Source organism: Protobothrops mucrosquamatus, unplaced genomic scaffold (genome assembly GCF_001527695.2).
Source record: "Protobothrops mucrosquamatus isolate PMUCROS unplaced genomic scaffold, P.Mucros_1.0 scaffold1020, whole genome shotgun sequence".
NCBI lineage: Eukaryota > Metazoa > Chordata > Lepidosauria > Squamata > Viperidae > Protobothrops > Protobothrops mucrosquamatus.
In genome coordinates this window covers 13,027-29,137 of record NW_015387256.1, presented here as the reverse complement: position 1 = coordinate 29,137, position 16,111 = coordinate 13,027, and the positions used below count along the sequence as shown (strand labels likewise).

At 39.5% G+C, this 16,111-nt stretch overlaps 1 protein-coding gene across 1 annotated transcript in view; it reads right to left on the bottom strand.

The window, feature by feature from the left end:
• Nucleotides 1-851: 851 nt before the first annotated feature.
• Nucleotides 852-16,111, bottom strand: part of LOC107290985 (treacle protein) — a gene marked incomplete at its 5' end in the record, with an annotated part of 22,157 nt that continues 6,897 nt past the window's right edge. Inside the window, 5 exons of the mRNA XM_015819934.1 lie at nucleotides 852-1,364; nucleotides 3,856-3,889; nucleotides 4,913-4,983; nucleotides 11,941-12,417; nucleotides 15,725-15,917. Of these exons, the coding sequence (XP_015675420.1) occupies nucleotides 3,860-3,889; nucleotides 4,913-4,983; nucleotides 11,941-12,417; nucleotides 15,725-15,917 (771 nt within the window). The remainder of the gene's footprint in view (nucleotides 1,365-3,855; nucleotides 3,890-4,912; nucleotides 4,984-11,940; nucleotides 12,418-15,724; nucleotides 15,918-16,111) is intronic.

Genomic DNA, 16,111 nt, shown 5'->3' with positions numbered 1-16,111 from the left:
AACAGTCAAGTTGGAATTTCCTACCAAAATTGCTACAATGCCGTCAAGCATCACTCCTAGTACAGGACAGGATTGAAAAAAAAGAAGAGTTGGGTATGAAAAAAACCACACAGGCATTCCTTTATAGAATCTAGTTGCTTCTCATGCAGAATGTAGATGTTCTTCATTCATAACCTGGCTGCTTTTGAATAGATACCACTTTGCTTCCAGTATTCCACTCTTCAAACATTTTTAAGACACTTGTAGAAAGTATGAGGTTGGAAATCTATATGAAGGTAGAGCGGGAGAGGCACTCCGGAGGTGATTGGATGACTAAGAACCATTTCCATGTTGTTGTTAGTTGCGAAGTCGTGTCCGACCCATTGCGACCCCATGGACAACGTTCCTCCAGGCCTTCCTGTCCTCTACCATCTTCTGGAGTCCATTTAAGCTCACACCTACTGCTTCAGTGACTCCATCCAGCCACCTCATTTTCTGTCGTCCCCTTCGTCTATTGCCCTCAATCTTTCCCAGCATTAGGCTCTTCTCCAATGAGTCCTTCCTTCTCATTAGGTGGCCAAAGTACTTGAGTTTCAACTTCAGGAATACAAAAACAATTCTTAGTCCCATCAAATATTAACCAATCAGAGGAATACAGAGTGAGATTCCATAAACTTTCCTATGAAAATTTGAGGCCTGGGAACCTGACTGTCTCAAAATTAAAGAGGCAAACATAAATGCATGAGCATATTCAGTATGAGTTCACAGAGGCTTGCCAAATCATCAGCAATGTGCAGGTGTGGTGGAAAGACTGTACTCTTTTTTAGGTTTTACACACACAAATCTGCTTTTTCCAGTCAAAATCTTTTTTCTTTTATTAATAAAAAGAGGAAGGATGAGACAGAAAGCCAATCCAGAGACAACACAATTTTGTACATGCTGGACATAAAGAGAGAAAAAGGATGTCCCTTCCTAAAAATGAAAATAAAAAGTTGATTTTAAAAAAAATTAGCAGGAGGGAAGGGATGAGGTGTTACTTTAAAAATATAACTCTTAAGTGTCAAGGAAAGGGAAGAAAGGAAGGAGAAACAGCAATTTAAAAATTCCTCAGTAAACAAAACGAACTTTTTTGTCTCTGCACATGCCTCTTCTGTGATCTCTTCAGACATCCAGATCACTTTGCTCAGTGGTACAAGTTGTATCCTTCTACCAAGCCCATATCCAGGTCATTTGAAGCACAGTTTCTTAGCTTTAAAAGTCATCAGTAAAAATAGTTATAAGTTAAATTCAATCTCTGACATTTGGTTTTGTTGTTTAAAAAATATAAATGAATAATTCCTTTCTGATGAATGTACTACCATTCTTCACGTTGAATTACAAGGCCACTGCAGAGAGGAGACAAAAGACAAAATTAGGAAAAGCACTGTGGTGGAGAAGTGGGAGAACCTAAGTGGGATTCCCATACTTTTTTTTAGCTGTTAACCTTTAACTGCTCTACTTTAGAATTTGGCAATCATGTTGGGCTGAAAGAAGAAAGTTTGTCAGGTCTTCTCAAAAGTAAGGTGGTTAAAAGAAGAGTTTCAAATAGATTTGGATATTCAGCAAATCCAGAAAAGACGACTTCTCTTTTTCCATCTCTGATTGAAGTTACCTAAAATGGAAGGTACCAGAAAATCTTGAAAGAAAAGCTAAAAGTAGCAGAGGTAGAACTTGATGAAATCAGTAGGTTCTCAAGTTCAAAACTATGGTGATCTGAGTACAGAGAATTTCAGTAATGCAACTTACAGCAGCCCAATGCCCTCCAAATATGGGACCAAAGCTCTAATAGGCTACGATGGATAAGCATTATGGGACATTAGAAGTCAAAAATACCTGGAGGTCATCAGACGGAGAAGAGATGCAATTTATCTAATGTAAACACGATGTCTATGATGCTAAGACATTGGTTAAATTAATTAAAACCCCACTACATTACAACCATAAATCAGTAAACATAATAACTAATATAGATAAAGTAAAACTGAGATCAATTTCAGCTCAACTCCAATAATTACAAACATGCAGATTTTCTGACAGCATCACAGGAGTAATTTGCCGTTGCTTTCTTTTCCTTTCAATCAATTTTGACTCAAGGTGCTTTCATATACATGTGTACACGCTATTCTTTGGGGAATGAATAAGAAAGTTAGCCATTGCCTTCCTAGCCTGGATGACTGCCCAGCCTGGCCAACGCAAACCGGCTAAAGCCCTCCAAAATATCTTAAATACAACAGTCACTTTGTAGGGCAGACAGGCAGGAGATTAGCAGAGCGCCTTCATGAACACAATGAAAACTCCCTTAATTTCACAACACCTGGACAGAAACTCCCTTAATTTCACAACACCTGGACAGACTCAACCATAGTTTCAACTGGGAAACTGAGAGCATTCTAGACCAAGTCAAGTCAAGTCAAGTCAAGAAATGCTAGAGAATTCCTGGAAGCCTGGCAATTCAGACAAATCAACCATCAATGGAAATAAACTGTATTTACACACCATTTAATGGAGACAATAAAAAATCTAAGAAAGATATAAAACTATCAGAACACATCCTCTCCACAGCAGCCACTATTCAGATAAGCAGGGATTAACACCAGGTAAACAATCAAGCAGGAAACAATACCCTAATTAAGGAACTACCAAGGAGAAAACCACACCCTCACCAAAACCGGCAGCGTAAGGTGCTCTATATTAATAGGGACCAAACTCCACATTCACTGGCACTGATGTTACCTACTTGGATAATGAAATGTCTGGAAGCAAACAACCAAGCCCAAAGAATAGCAAGGACTCCACAATACAACCCTGAGCCAGAGTGACTCCCTATTACTGTAATGATTTAATGATTTCCCATCAAATGATTTCCCTTGCTTAATTTTGAAGATATACCTCCAGGATACGCATGGCTCCCAATTTCTTTGTTTCTCTCCCAGAAACCCCCTTGATTGTGACAAATTTTAGTTATGCAATTCCTTGACATTTAGAGGTGGGAAACAACAGAAAACATATAAATCTAAATAATAAATAAATAATAAATTTGTGTAGGCTCTACAATAGGTTGACTCATTTCAAACAAATTTAGAACAAAATGAAAATCCTGATCCCAATTTTACTTTTTATCTTTGCTCCTTAGCCCTTCCACCGCATATTAAATACATTCCCACCTCTCACAAGGACTAGGGGTGAAATGATATCAATGTTCCAATATCTCAGGGGCTGCCACAAGGAAGAGGGAGTCAAGCTAGTTTCCAAAGCACCTGAAGGCAGGACAAGAAGCAACGGATGGAAACTAACCAAAGAGAGAAGCAACCTAGAACTAAGGAGAAACTTCCTGACAGTTAGAACAATTAATCAGTGGAACAACCTGCCTCCAGAAGTGCTCCAACACTGGAAATTTTTAAGAAGAGATTGGACAACCACTTGTCTGAAATGGTATAGGGTTTCATGCCTGAGCAGAGGACTGGACTAGAAGACCTCCAAAGTCCCTTCCAACTCTGTTATTCTGTTATCTGATTTCCTGAGTTTATTACAACTTGAAAAATTATTGTGCAAGACTTCAATTTCTAATGTTTTTCTTCCAAGCGCTGCTGGCAAACTAGTGGAAATCATTGTTAAATTCTGGAAGAAAAACTATTTCTTTCCCATTCACCCACTTTGAACCCAGTTTCACCTAACTGCCTTTTCTAGTCTGATAACCTTTTGACATACCTACAGCTCCTCTTGTTCCGACTCAGCACAGGAAAGAATCAAGGATGATGGCAGTTATCATCTGAAGGGCAATAGATTAAGGAGTACTCATCTAACATATACTTTGCAGGGGTGGCTCAGCATACTTACATGTTCATGCCTCTTTTTGAAGGTTATCCGTTTTCTGAAAGAATCACAAAGCAAATGATTTCAATTTGTTCTTTTCACACATAATACAGAGAGATAATAATGTGCTAAGAAATACAGACTGTGCTGGGGGGGGGGAGAACACCCAGAGTCTTCTCAATTCTTCAATGGAAAAGAACTGAGTTTCAAAAGCAGAGTTTGGCTTTCATTTGTGTTGAAGAAAGATACATTTCTGGGGAAAGAGTAGACTATCTTTGAGTAAATACATTCTGAAGGTTCTGGAGAGTAGATAAAAGCTAAGCAAAACAAGCTGAACAAGAGTAATTTGCCCTATTCAACTTGCGTGCAAGAGAACAGATGGAATGTTTCATATTAAAGAATTCTTGAGCTCTAAAATAACAAAAACAACAACAAAATCTATTACTTCCTTTCTGATTTGGCTTAATCCCTCCCAATCCTTAACTCTGGAAGAAGTAAGCCTTTTAGATTATATTAGGAGAGTCATTTATGCAATTGTTTGCATTTCCAAATGAGGGATGTTTTTCTATATCCCACCTTTGATATATTACCCAATCCACTATCTAGGCTAAAGTATTTCTTCCCTAAGGAAGTCTTCCAGAAGCACTGTTTTTGTACACTCTTCCATTTAATAACTTTCCTCTTCCATCACATTAATAACAAGGGAGTTTTCTGGGGGCCATATGTGTGCGTCAAATTGTGCACCTCTGCTTTGAAAACATTTTTGGAACATAAAAAAAAATGTCATGAGTCTAGAGGTAGCTGTATATACACAGTGAACTAAATATATGTCTCTGAGTTGATTAATACAGAATGGTGACAACAATTACTCAAAGTCTACTGATCTATTCAATATGTACCTGCTCAGGACTGTAACTAAACCAGGTAATGGTGGGGTGATTTTCCTTCTGCTCAATCCTGTATCGGCTGACAATTAAGGATCATGAAATTACCCAACTTAATTTAAACACCAGACAAGTTTAATTTGTATCAGACACATACACCACACAAAACAATTTAAAACAAGAGTATTTTTTCCTACCTTCTTTTTCTTCTTTTTCTTCTGTGACCCATCTGCATCAGGTCTCTCCACATTTTTTCTCTTCTTTTTCTCTGTAAGACATTTAACAGTACAGGGTAAACAATTCAGATTATGTCTTTCAAAAAACATTCTGGGGGCCACATAAAAGCACATTCCCAGTTTTGAATGATTTTAAGTGCAGGACCAAGTTGTACCAAATCCCCCAAGATACTTTATTTCTTGGATTCCAAAGCCATTTAAGGAAATGATAGCTACAACATGTTAAGAACCTGCATATTATGAATTAGTGCTGAGGCTGTGCTAGAAAAATCTAGGACTGTCAGTTGTTTTTCTGCAGAGATTCAGATTTCCACCAGAATCTCCTATTTACTGCATTTGGATTTTTTTTTTGCTAATATTATATGCAAAGATATCTTGATTTGAATAGACCTGCATTTAGCAGACTTCAAGAGCAATGGAACTACTTGGCATTCAGAGATTTCCCCCCCCCCTTCCAATAAGGGATAAATGCACTGCAAATGAATATTCCAGATGAGGCGGTTAAATTAATTTTCCTTCATTTAATCATTACAGAGCAATTTATACCATTTGCCTATAAACTGCCTCAGTAATGTACTTCAAAACCTTCTCCTCAGATGGACCATTCAAATGAGGTTTCACTATGTTGTTGCTGATTTAATCCAGGCATGAGGTCTCAGGTATTTATTTTCTCGCTAACTAGGATAACAAAATAAGGGGTAGAATAAGGAATGGCAAGAAAATTTGACAGGATTAAGCAACTGAAGACAGCCCACAAGAACTTTTAGTGATTGCTTGCTGACAGGGACAAGCACTGGGGAGGGATGGGGGGGGGAATAAAACAGTTTTTATGCTCCTCACACTGCAAACTTTATTCAAGCATATCTGGAATGTTGAGAGCAAGACTGGGATAATACCAGAAGAACCGCTGCTCTGGGGAATCGGGGTTATAAAATAGCCATTTACCAGAAGGCTAATTGGTGATAATGCTCCTTATCGGTCCCTTTTGACATTAGGATGCTATTACCACCATCCTCCCTTCCTTTTTTTTCCTAAACAGATGGGCACATTTGTAAATTTGGCTGCAGCCATGTTGTTTTCTATGAATTCCTAGGAGGCTAATTCCCAGGTGTTTCATGGATACAAAGATAACTCTTAAGGTTGGCTTGTGCCATGTCAGTGTTCAAGCTTCACATACATGGCAGCACACAGAAAAACCCAACAATAATCTACACCATTTGTTCAACTCTGAATTTGACTAAGAGAGTTGTTTAAAACCCAAACACAACACCATGTGGTCAAGCTATTCTCCAAAGCACCTGAAGGCAGGACAAGAAGCAACGGATGGAAACTAACCAAAAAGAGAAGCAACCTAGAACTAAGGAGAAACTTCCTGACAGAACAATTAACCAGTGGAACAACCTGCCTCCAGAAGCTGTGAATGCTCCAACGCTGGAAGTTTTTAAGAAGAGACTGGACAGCCATTTGTCTGAAATGGTATAGGGTTTCCTGCCTGAGCAGGGAGTTGGACTAGATGACCTCCAAGGTCCCTTCCATCATCATCACCATTATTATGCATAGCCAGGGTGAAACCAAATCTGCTTCACTATCTGGACACATAAATTAAGACTAATGCAGAGCATTCACCAGCTTACCATTTGCAGCTCCCTGGCTCTTTTCCTAGTTTTAAGGTAATAACTACAGAGATTGCTCCATTAATGGAAATAAGATGGTGCTCCTCTGATAATTTAATATTTTCACCATCTAAAGTCTAATTTGGCAATTTATTTGCAGTTGAGTTCAGTATATATTATACACTCATTCTAGAGTGACTTCAAATAATGGAAGAGACAGTATGGCTGTTACTTTAAAAATCCTGAATAAAAAATCCTAATCCACCCTTTCTTAAACTGTCACCCTCTGAATACGTTGAACCTAGTTCCCTAAAGTCCTTGCCAGCATGGTCAAAGGCAGGTTGCTATGACTGCTGTACAATAAACTCCCCCCCTCCCCCCCTGAGTGATGGAGAGAGATTTTATAAATCATGATACAGGCAATGAAAGGTGGAAGCCTCCAAAAATAAAAATAGAATGATAGAGATAGTGCTAGGTTAGGACTCTGGAGAGAAAAAGAACATTGTTGACTCATGTTTAGGTTCCCACTTCTATAGATAGAAAATCTGTGAGATTTTCAGAGAATTCATTGACAGGAGAGACCAATACTCCTGATTTAGACTAGAATCTCCTTGAAAGACACAGTAATGTTAGTTTGGACAAAGGACCACAAAAGAGTAGAGGAGAAACTGAGTGTGGAACTTGTAATTAGCCTTTCAAATTAGGAGCCACCAGGGGTACTACTTAGTCGCAGTAGCTAGCAGAGGAAGGTTTGCCAGACTTATACATCTTGGAGGTTTCGTACAATTTAACAACAGCATTTTAAGTATAAGAACCATATCCTAAAAGCCCTGATCAAATACAGGTCAAAATTAAGCATAGAGATACATCTAGTTTGGGGATTTCTAAAAATGAGAGCTCGTCTAGAAGACATTCCCCCCCCATGAGCGATATTTGCTTAAGAACGTGGGTCCCAAATGAGAGCTGTGGACGAGTTAGATCTAAAGGAGCTTTCCCCAACTTCAGATCTGTTGACTAACAAGTTTGCACCATGTCAACTGAGGACAGTAAGACATGCTGTGGAAAAACAGTATTCATCTCTATGGTTTCAAGACAACTTCCAACAGAAAAAGCAAGCAACTTTATCAACAGGTAGGAAGAATCTACCAGGATAGGCATAATTTTGTTGAGCATGGCTGCCTTCCATTGCTAGCCAATGTGACAGTCAGCAATGCAATTAAGTATACATACAGAATGTACTTGAAATATGAAATATACCATCTCTCTGTTATCTTAGTGGGTAGACAACTACAACAAAACTTGTGGCTCAGTCTGCTTTCAATTAGAAACTTATGGCAAAAACAGTTCAAATGAGAGGGCAAAAATATTAAGTATATAAGCTATATTGAACTGTAACACAGAGTTGAAAAAAAATGTTCCCTCTAAGAGATTTGCATACCTTCATCACTGAATGTTTCCTACTGATATATAGTCTGAGTGAATGCATAACAGCAAAGAGTGGTATCATATTTGTTCCATTTGTTTCATAAACAAGCATCCAACATTTTCCAATGTGAAAAAGTAATTCCTCATTCCCAGTAAAAACAACTCAAAGCAACTTGGTCAGTTGTATGAGTGCATCATTACACAATCAAGATTAATTTGAGATAGCCCTGCCCAATATAAATCACGAACTATGACACTCTGGTATTCTTACTACACAGATTTTAGGGGCATGTCGTGCCCTACTCAAAAGAAATTTCTGAAGACTTCCATTAAAAAAAAAAAAAGTCAAAACCTATCAATCTGAGAACAGTTACAAATCCATTAAGGCTTCTCCAGAGACTTAATCTTGAATTGGAGATCTGGGACAATAGTGAATTTTCCCAAGATGAGTTACCTTGTTGACATCACAACAGTGCAGCATAAATTCATCCAGGGAGTCACAAAGAATTGCAAAAGAACCTGTATGATTTTCCAGATCCCTGTTGATGACTCCATCAAAAAAACACTGGTAAAAATGGGATTAACTGGAGAATAACAAGTCAAAGCCACTGCTGAGAAAGAACAATGATGGGTCACCTCAAATTAGCCAAAATATACTTTGTCTTCCACAGAAATGTTCTATCAACAGATGAAGCAAAAATGGGTACATAGGAAACCAAATATCGTTTTCCAGAATAAGAACCTCATACCAACTATTAAATATGGAGATGACAATGTCATGTGTTGGCAGGTGTTTTTTTGTTTCAGGACCTGGATGATTTGCCATCATTGAAGGATGTATGAATTTTACCGGATAATATCACCTAACTATTCTATTAGTTGAAGCTGAAATTCACAAATCAAAGCAATGATCCCAAAGGTACAAACTTATAAGGAAGTTTACAATATAATGGAAGGAGGAGGATAAATTCAATATTTTGGAATGGTCAAGCCAAAGTCCAGATCTAAACCCCACGGAAATGTTGTGTATGCAGGATTATGGAATGAGCAATATGCCGTGGAGAAATAAGCCAGAATTCTCGCACAAAACTGTTAGAGACACATTGCCAGTTACAAAAACAGTTGCTGAATCTAAGATAGCAATTATTTGCATGTTGGGTCACTTTGTTTCTGAAGTACAGTAAATGAAACAAGCACCAAACGTCAGTGCTACTTCTGCATTCGGTCTTTTTATATGATTATATCTATATAAATATATTCTATCTGTTTACTCAGATTCACAGGAGACCCTGGCAAAAATAGGATAAAAACCAGAAAATCTAAGAGGACAACATGTACATAGAATAGAATAGCTGGGTGATTTTTGTACACGATAAATAGGTTCTACCCCCTTTTTTTACATGTACATTTCTAAAGCATTATAGTCTATTCTTGTGCACATTAGTCAAGCGAAGCAGAGCGTGGAGATTTTTTTTCCTTCCTCCCTCAATAGAGAGGATAAGATCAGCAAAATTGAAGTCTCCACACAAGAGCCTCTTTCCTTCTTGTTCTCCAATTGCTAGAGGAGGCCTGTGACCATTTCTGTTTGGGAATTCAGCAGGAAACTCTAATGTCTCAGCAGGAACGGCAGAGCTGCTCTTTGAATAGCAAGATTAATGGTGCTCCAGCAGCTCCCTCTCTCTTAGTGTTGGTAGCAGCTCTCCAAATGAAGCCTTCTTAAGACTGACTCATCTACAATGATATTCATGATTTATTCAGCTACCGCTGAATATGACCATTTAGCAGCCTTTGTATCTGAAGCATCCTTTTCTGCTCTATCTGTGAAAGCTGTCAGCATATGCCTGAGTGGGAAAGCTGCCTCCATTTCACGTTTAAAGCCATGCAGCAAAGGGAAGCCATTTCCTAAGACATATCCTAGCTGGGCTCTTCCGCCTCCTCCATCTGTTCTAGCCAGAAAATCGGAAAGAAATCATTGGTAATCATATATCCAAAACAGGTTAAACACAGGAGGGTAGTATTTTGCACCCAGGCCAGCATGTGCTTTTCTTCTGAAATACAGGGAAAAGGCTATAACTCCACTTCATAAAGTAGAAGCGTTCTACCGAAAGCACTGCTCCAGCTGGGAACACTGAGGGACGTTTTATTCAGGGGTTTTGAACAAATCCAAAACCAAAGGACTGCTTGTTTGGGATGGTGCCAGAGGAAAACTAATCTGGTGGGCTAATTCATATGGGGATAAAGTAAAGCAGCTGGTTAAGCTTATTTTTAACTTTAGTTCTGTGTTGATTTAAACTCTGTCCTTCTATTTAAAAAAATCAGCTCTAAAATAGGAGAGCCAGTTTGGTATAGGGCAGTGGTGGCGAACCTATGGCACGGGTGCCAGAGGCTGCACTCAGAGCCCTGTCTGTGGGCACGCGCGCTGTCGCCCCAGTCCTAGGCCTTCAGCTGGGTTTTATAAAACCTTTTCTCTTTAGGCCTCCACCACCATGTGCAAAAAAAAAAAAAGGTTCAATCAATCAGTCAATTTCAACTTCTTGCGGGGGGGGGGGGGAAATATCTTATTTTATTTTATTTTATTTATTAAATTTATATACCGCCCTATCTCCCTTACGGGACTCAGGGCGGTGAACAGGCGATACTAAAAACCACAATAATAAATAAATAGTTTCTATGCTAAGTTGGAATTGATTGATTGAACTTTTTAGTCCCACCCAGTCTGCTGTTACCACCACAGCCACGCCCACCCAATGGGCCACACCCAGCCGGCACTCGACGATAAATAAGTGGGTTTTGGGTTGCAGTTTGGGCACTCGGTCTCTAAAAGGTTTCCCATCACTGGTATAGGGTTAAGGCACCAGGATAGAAAACAGGAGAGTTCTAGTTCTGTTTTAGGCACAAAGCCAGCTGGGTGACCTTAGGCCAGTCACTTTCTCTCAGTCCCAAGAAGCAGGCAATGGCACACCACTTCTGGGACACTTTGCCAAGAACACTGCAGACACTAGGCCAACTACTTGAATTGCCGTGAAGGCATGTGTTCACACAAAAGTGCCTATGATAAAAAATAAGGGACATTACAGAGCAATCACAAAGTAGGTCAATGTAACATCACACTTTAAGGAAAACTATTAAGTGGTACATCCAAATGTTCTGGACCAATCCTGGACAGAACAAAAAGGAAGATGACCCTGAGGATCAAGGTGGGATCAGATAATTTGCAATCAGTTCAGATCCTGGGGCTCAAAAAAGGACTGAGGGCATCATAGAAAAGGGGAAGTAGTTAAAGCAGAGTAAGCCCATACAATGAGGAAGGAAGTGGCTAGGAAAAAAAAACAACAGGAAGCAGAAGAATGTTAAAAAACAGACCTAAATATACCTTCTGAAAAGCCTTCTTGCCTATCCTTTTCACTTAATTGTTTTTCTTTGGATTGCAACCAAGAGGCATGTTAGGATAGCTTCTTTCCACAAGTATAAGGTGGGGACATCAGAGTGCTAGGGTTGCATATAGTGGTGGGATTCAAATATGTGAACAACCGGTTCTCTGTGTGGATGCCGCTTCCGGAAGTCCATTCTTGGCTTGGGCAACAAAAAATTAGCTACCGGTTCTGCCAAAGTGGTGCGAATTGGCTGAATCCCACCACTGGTTGCATATACTGAATAAACCTTTCCCAACTACTCCCTTTACCAGGGGTCTTCAAACCTGGCCCTTTTATGACTTGTGGACTTGGCTGAGGAATTCTGGGAGTTGAAGTCCACAAGTCATAAAAGGGCCAAGTTGGAAGACCCCTGCCCTTTACCAACACAAATGAATTGGTAACAACTGCTTATTGGTAAGCAATACCTCTTTACCACACGGGGGCAGCAGAACGCACTAAATAATTGAAAGGAAAAAAAAAAAGGGCCAGGAACATTAATTATCACCCAGCTTTGTTGGAGTAGGGATGGGGGTCTCACTTTTATCAGACTTCTTTTCTTTGCTGTCTTTTTTCTTTGTTGATTTGATGCTGTCTGAAGACTTGGATTTCTTCTTCTTCTTCTTCTTCTTTACTGGCATCTCTTCCTCGCTCTGCATTTTAAGCTTCTTGCTCTTTGAAACCCCAGGGCCAGTGTCCCCATCGGCCAGTTTCCGTTTCTTGGATGGCTTCTCTTTCTTTCCAGTTTTGGATGTCTTGGCCTTTGCCACAGGGTTAGCCCGGGCACCTTTTTGGGTTCCTTGTTCCTTGTTCCCAGGGAGAGCTTTGAACGATGGAGCAAGTGATTCTGGCAAGGGTGCCGCAGATGTCTCTTGGGCTTGGCCATTGCTCTGAGCTTTTGCGGCAGCTTTCTTTGCCGGGAGCGGCTTGGAGCCGGTGCTCTCCAGTCCTCGTTTCCCTGGCCCCTTTCCCTTAGCAGCCGCTGCGTCCTTTCCAGAAGAAGGCAACGAGGTGATCTCTGTAGAAAAGAATTATTTTTTTACAATTAAGCCACTATTAAGAACCCGATCCTTGTAGACTAGCACTGCCAATTTGTGGGTACATTATTCCAACTTAGCATCAAAATATATGAATTACTATGAATAAATGATATTTAAAGAAATGGCCTGTGTTCATAAGCTATAAAAGCTTCCCCGTGCTCGGCTGCTTCGTAGCTGCTGACTGAGCATGCTACAATCCAAGGGTTTACTCAGTCATGGCTACATTCCCATTTCTTCTTGCTCCAGGAAATTCTCAGCTACAGGAGTCTGTCTTCTGGTTGTACAATTATTTTAAATGCCATTTCCCCACTTAACGCTTTCCAGATATGTTTGTCTTAAAATTACCAGGCAACTTGGCTAACGGCTGGGAAGTACGGGATCGGATTTTAATTTTAATTTTTTTTTAAGAGGGAATCAAGTCAATGTTATCTTAAGGAGAAGATTTCTGTAGCGCACCTATGCACAAGTTCAAATATGCCCCATGTAAAAGTATCAGTTAAGCTTCATGTTCCAAACGGTTAGCCTTTTGATGATTAGCTTTTAAGCTGTCAAAAGACTCTTTATTGTTGATAAGTCAAATGGTCCCAGAAACAGGAAGAATTCAGCTCAGCATTAACATGCTTCCCCAGTGCTGCTAGAAAACCAAAAAGGGACCCATTTCAACAACACTTTTGGGCAACCCATTGATCTTCCTCTTTTTGCACAGTCTAGATCTTTGGATTGTGGGCCTTTTTTGGTTTTGGTTTTGGTCAAGCTTTCTCAGCCACCTCCATTTACAAGCTAGGGAATAATTTAAGCAGGCAGCAAAGGAAAGGGGAATCTGACATATAAATATGGTAACTATTCTATCTGCAAGCATTCCTGGGACTAATCTGCAAAACTTTATTCTCTTCAGGCCTTCTTTGAGAACACAGTAGAAAAATAGTTTGGCACATTTTGAAGGTATCCAGTAGATGGAAACTAAAGTCTCCCAGTGAGGGAGGCCCTTATTTTAATCATTTGACTGAAGGGCAGATTTTTTTCTTTTCCTTCAGACATGAATGAACCTGGTGATAGGGTCAGCAGAATCAAAATTCTCATTTTAGATACTAGGATTGCGATGAGCCATTTAAAGATGGCCAAATGAATTTGGACTACATGAGCCACCCTACACCTTCATTTAGGATACCCATCATAGAATTAGATCAGGGATGGATAGCCTGTGCCCTATGGAGGAATATAGCTCCCCTGGATTAATTTTTCCAGATCTTCCTTGGCCATAAATGGCTGCACCAATACTTGGTGGCAAATTGGTGATTTTGAGCACTAGGCATTAAAGAAAAACAACAGAGACTCAAAACAGATGCATTAGATCTTTAGTGGGTTAATAGTCATTTTGAGTAGGAAAACATTATTCTAAACACTTCTCAATGGTCCCAAATTTAACCCCACCTCATCACACCCCTAACTCCTTCATCACCTCAAAGCCAAACCCCCAAATTGAAGAAAGGAAATAAACTATATTTATTGACTGGAAGTTGCCCACACGTGTCTTAGACATTTTAGTGCAGGTATGAGATATCTTTTGTATCTCAATGTTATGCAACTTGGAACCTTGTCACATTGATCTGGACTATCAGAAATGTAATTATAACACCATCTGGACAGCCAGTTGCCTCATACAACACCATCAAGATGACAAGATGGACAGTATTTAATATTTATTTGCTACGTATATGTAGGGGTGTGGGTCTATACATACGTTGTTCATAGTATGTTTAGGTATGTGTCATGTATGTGTTTCACTTTGAGAGCGGGCAACTAAATTTCATTTCTGATGTGTGCCGTTGTGCCCACAGTAAAAAAATGACAATAAAGGTTATCTTATCTAAGCTCAACACTGTATTAAATAAGTTCAGCAATAAAAGTTCAGTATTGAACAACTGAATATTTTTTTAGGACAGTATTTCTCATCCTTCGCAGCTTTAAGATGTGTAGACTTTGTGCACTTCAACTCCCAGAATTCCTGAGTCAGCATGGCTGGTTCAGGAATTCTGGGTATTGAAGTCCACAAGTCATAAAAGAGCCAAGGTTGAGAAACACTACTCTAGGCTCTGTTGAAGGAAAACAATCTAAAGCACTTGTTAAGGCCACCTGGGAATTCCAGAAGTTGCAGATGTGACACATTTGGAAGAAAACCTGGGAAAAGGCTTCGCCTAATTAACTTTTAGGAAAGACAGATACTTTCTAATTTACAGAACTGTGTTTTAACAGTTACACCTAGCTAGATGTATTTCTATTCTAATCTGTCCAATTAAAAGAAAAACAAAATTTTATCAGGACAACTTTTTCCTACATAATTAAAGAGCCTTATTTTTATTATTATCTCAGAATTTTGGCTTAAAATTTAGACTAACAATTTGAAAAATGTTGCATTACATTAAGAATTATACCATCCCCAGTCTCAGATGCTCCATAGCCACCAGACAGTTTGGTCTAGTGCAGGGGTAGGCAACCTTGGCTCTTTTATGACTCGTGGACTTCAACTCCCAGAATTCCTGAGCCAGCATGGCTGGCTCAGGAATTCTGGGAATTGAAGTCCACGAGTCATAAAAGAGCCAAGGTTGCCTACCCCTGGTCTAGTGGTTAAGGCAGCAGGCTAGAAAACAGGAGACCGTGAGACCTGCCTCCCCATGCAGGAAAGCCAGCTGGGTGACTTTGGGTCAATCACTCTCTCTCTCAGCCCAACTAATCTCACAGCATTGTTGTTGTGGGGAAAATAGGAAGAGGAAAGTGTGTTGAATGTTTTTACCACCTTGAATTATTTGTGAAAATAATAAAGGTGGGATACAAATAAATAAAAATAATACATCAATGATAATAATGATAATGATAATAATAATCCAGGCAACCCAATTACAGAAAATTTATCTTCATTTAGAAAGAATCACCAAGCCCATTATATAATAAGATCACAAATTTTCAACCATTTTCAACCATTCAATTTCTCTGCACAGGACAAATCTCAGAGAATCCTTCAAAATATACTAAGCTTTGGAGAAAAACAAATGTAGCAGAAAATGTACCAGAAAATCTTCACCCAGTTGAAATAACTGTATAACTTTGGATTTGAAAAAAAGGGGAGATTTAAGAGACCATTTGCCTCTGGAAAATGAATCTGTGGAGGGTTGGGACTACATAGATAGTTCCTGAATTTAACCGTTCAGGATTACACAGATAATTCCCAAAAACTGCCTTTTAGTCTTCTGTACCAACAGTTCCTTCATAGCCAACCTGTTTCCTCACCTTCACTATCGCTTGAAGAGCTGTCACTCGATGATGTGCTATCAGCAGGAGCTGGCTTCCCAGGAGACTTTGCTTGAGCAGCACTGGCAGCCAGACTACTAACTTTCCCAGAACCCTGTTTGGATAGCAGAGGACTTGCTGCCACAGTGGATGCCTGGATCTTGTGAGGACCTGATAGCCCTGTTAAGAGAGACTAGGAGGGGAGAAAAGAGAAAGAAATAATGTACACACGTATATATCTTGAGTCCCTTCAATTAGCAAAACATGAAATTTGAAGTAGTATTTTTTAACTTGTTCCTCTGAAAAGGAATTTCAGCTTGTCGTTCTGAATGCTTAATTCATAAAGGCTGGAGCAAATAATACGTGTTGTGTGTGTGTGTGTGTGTG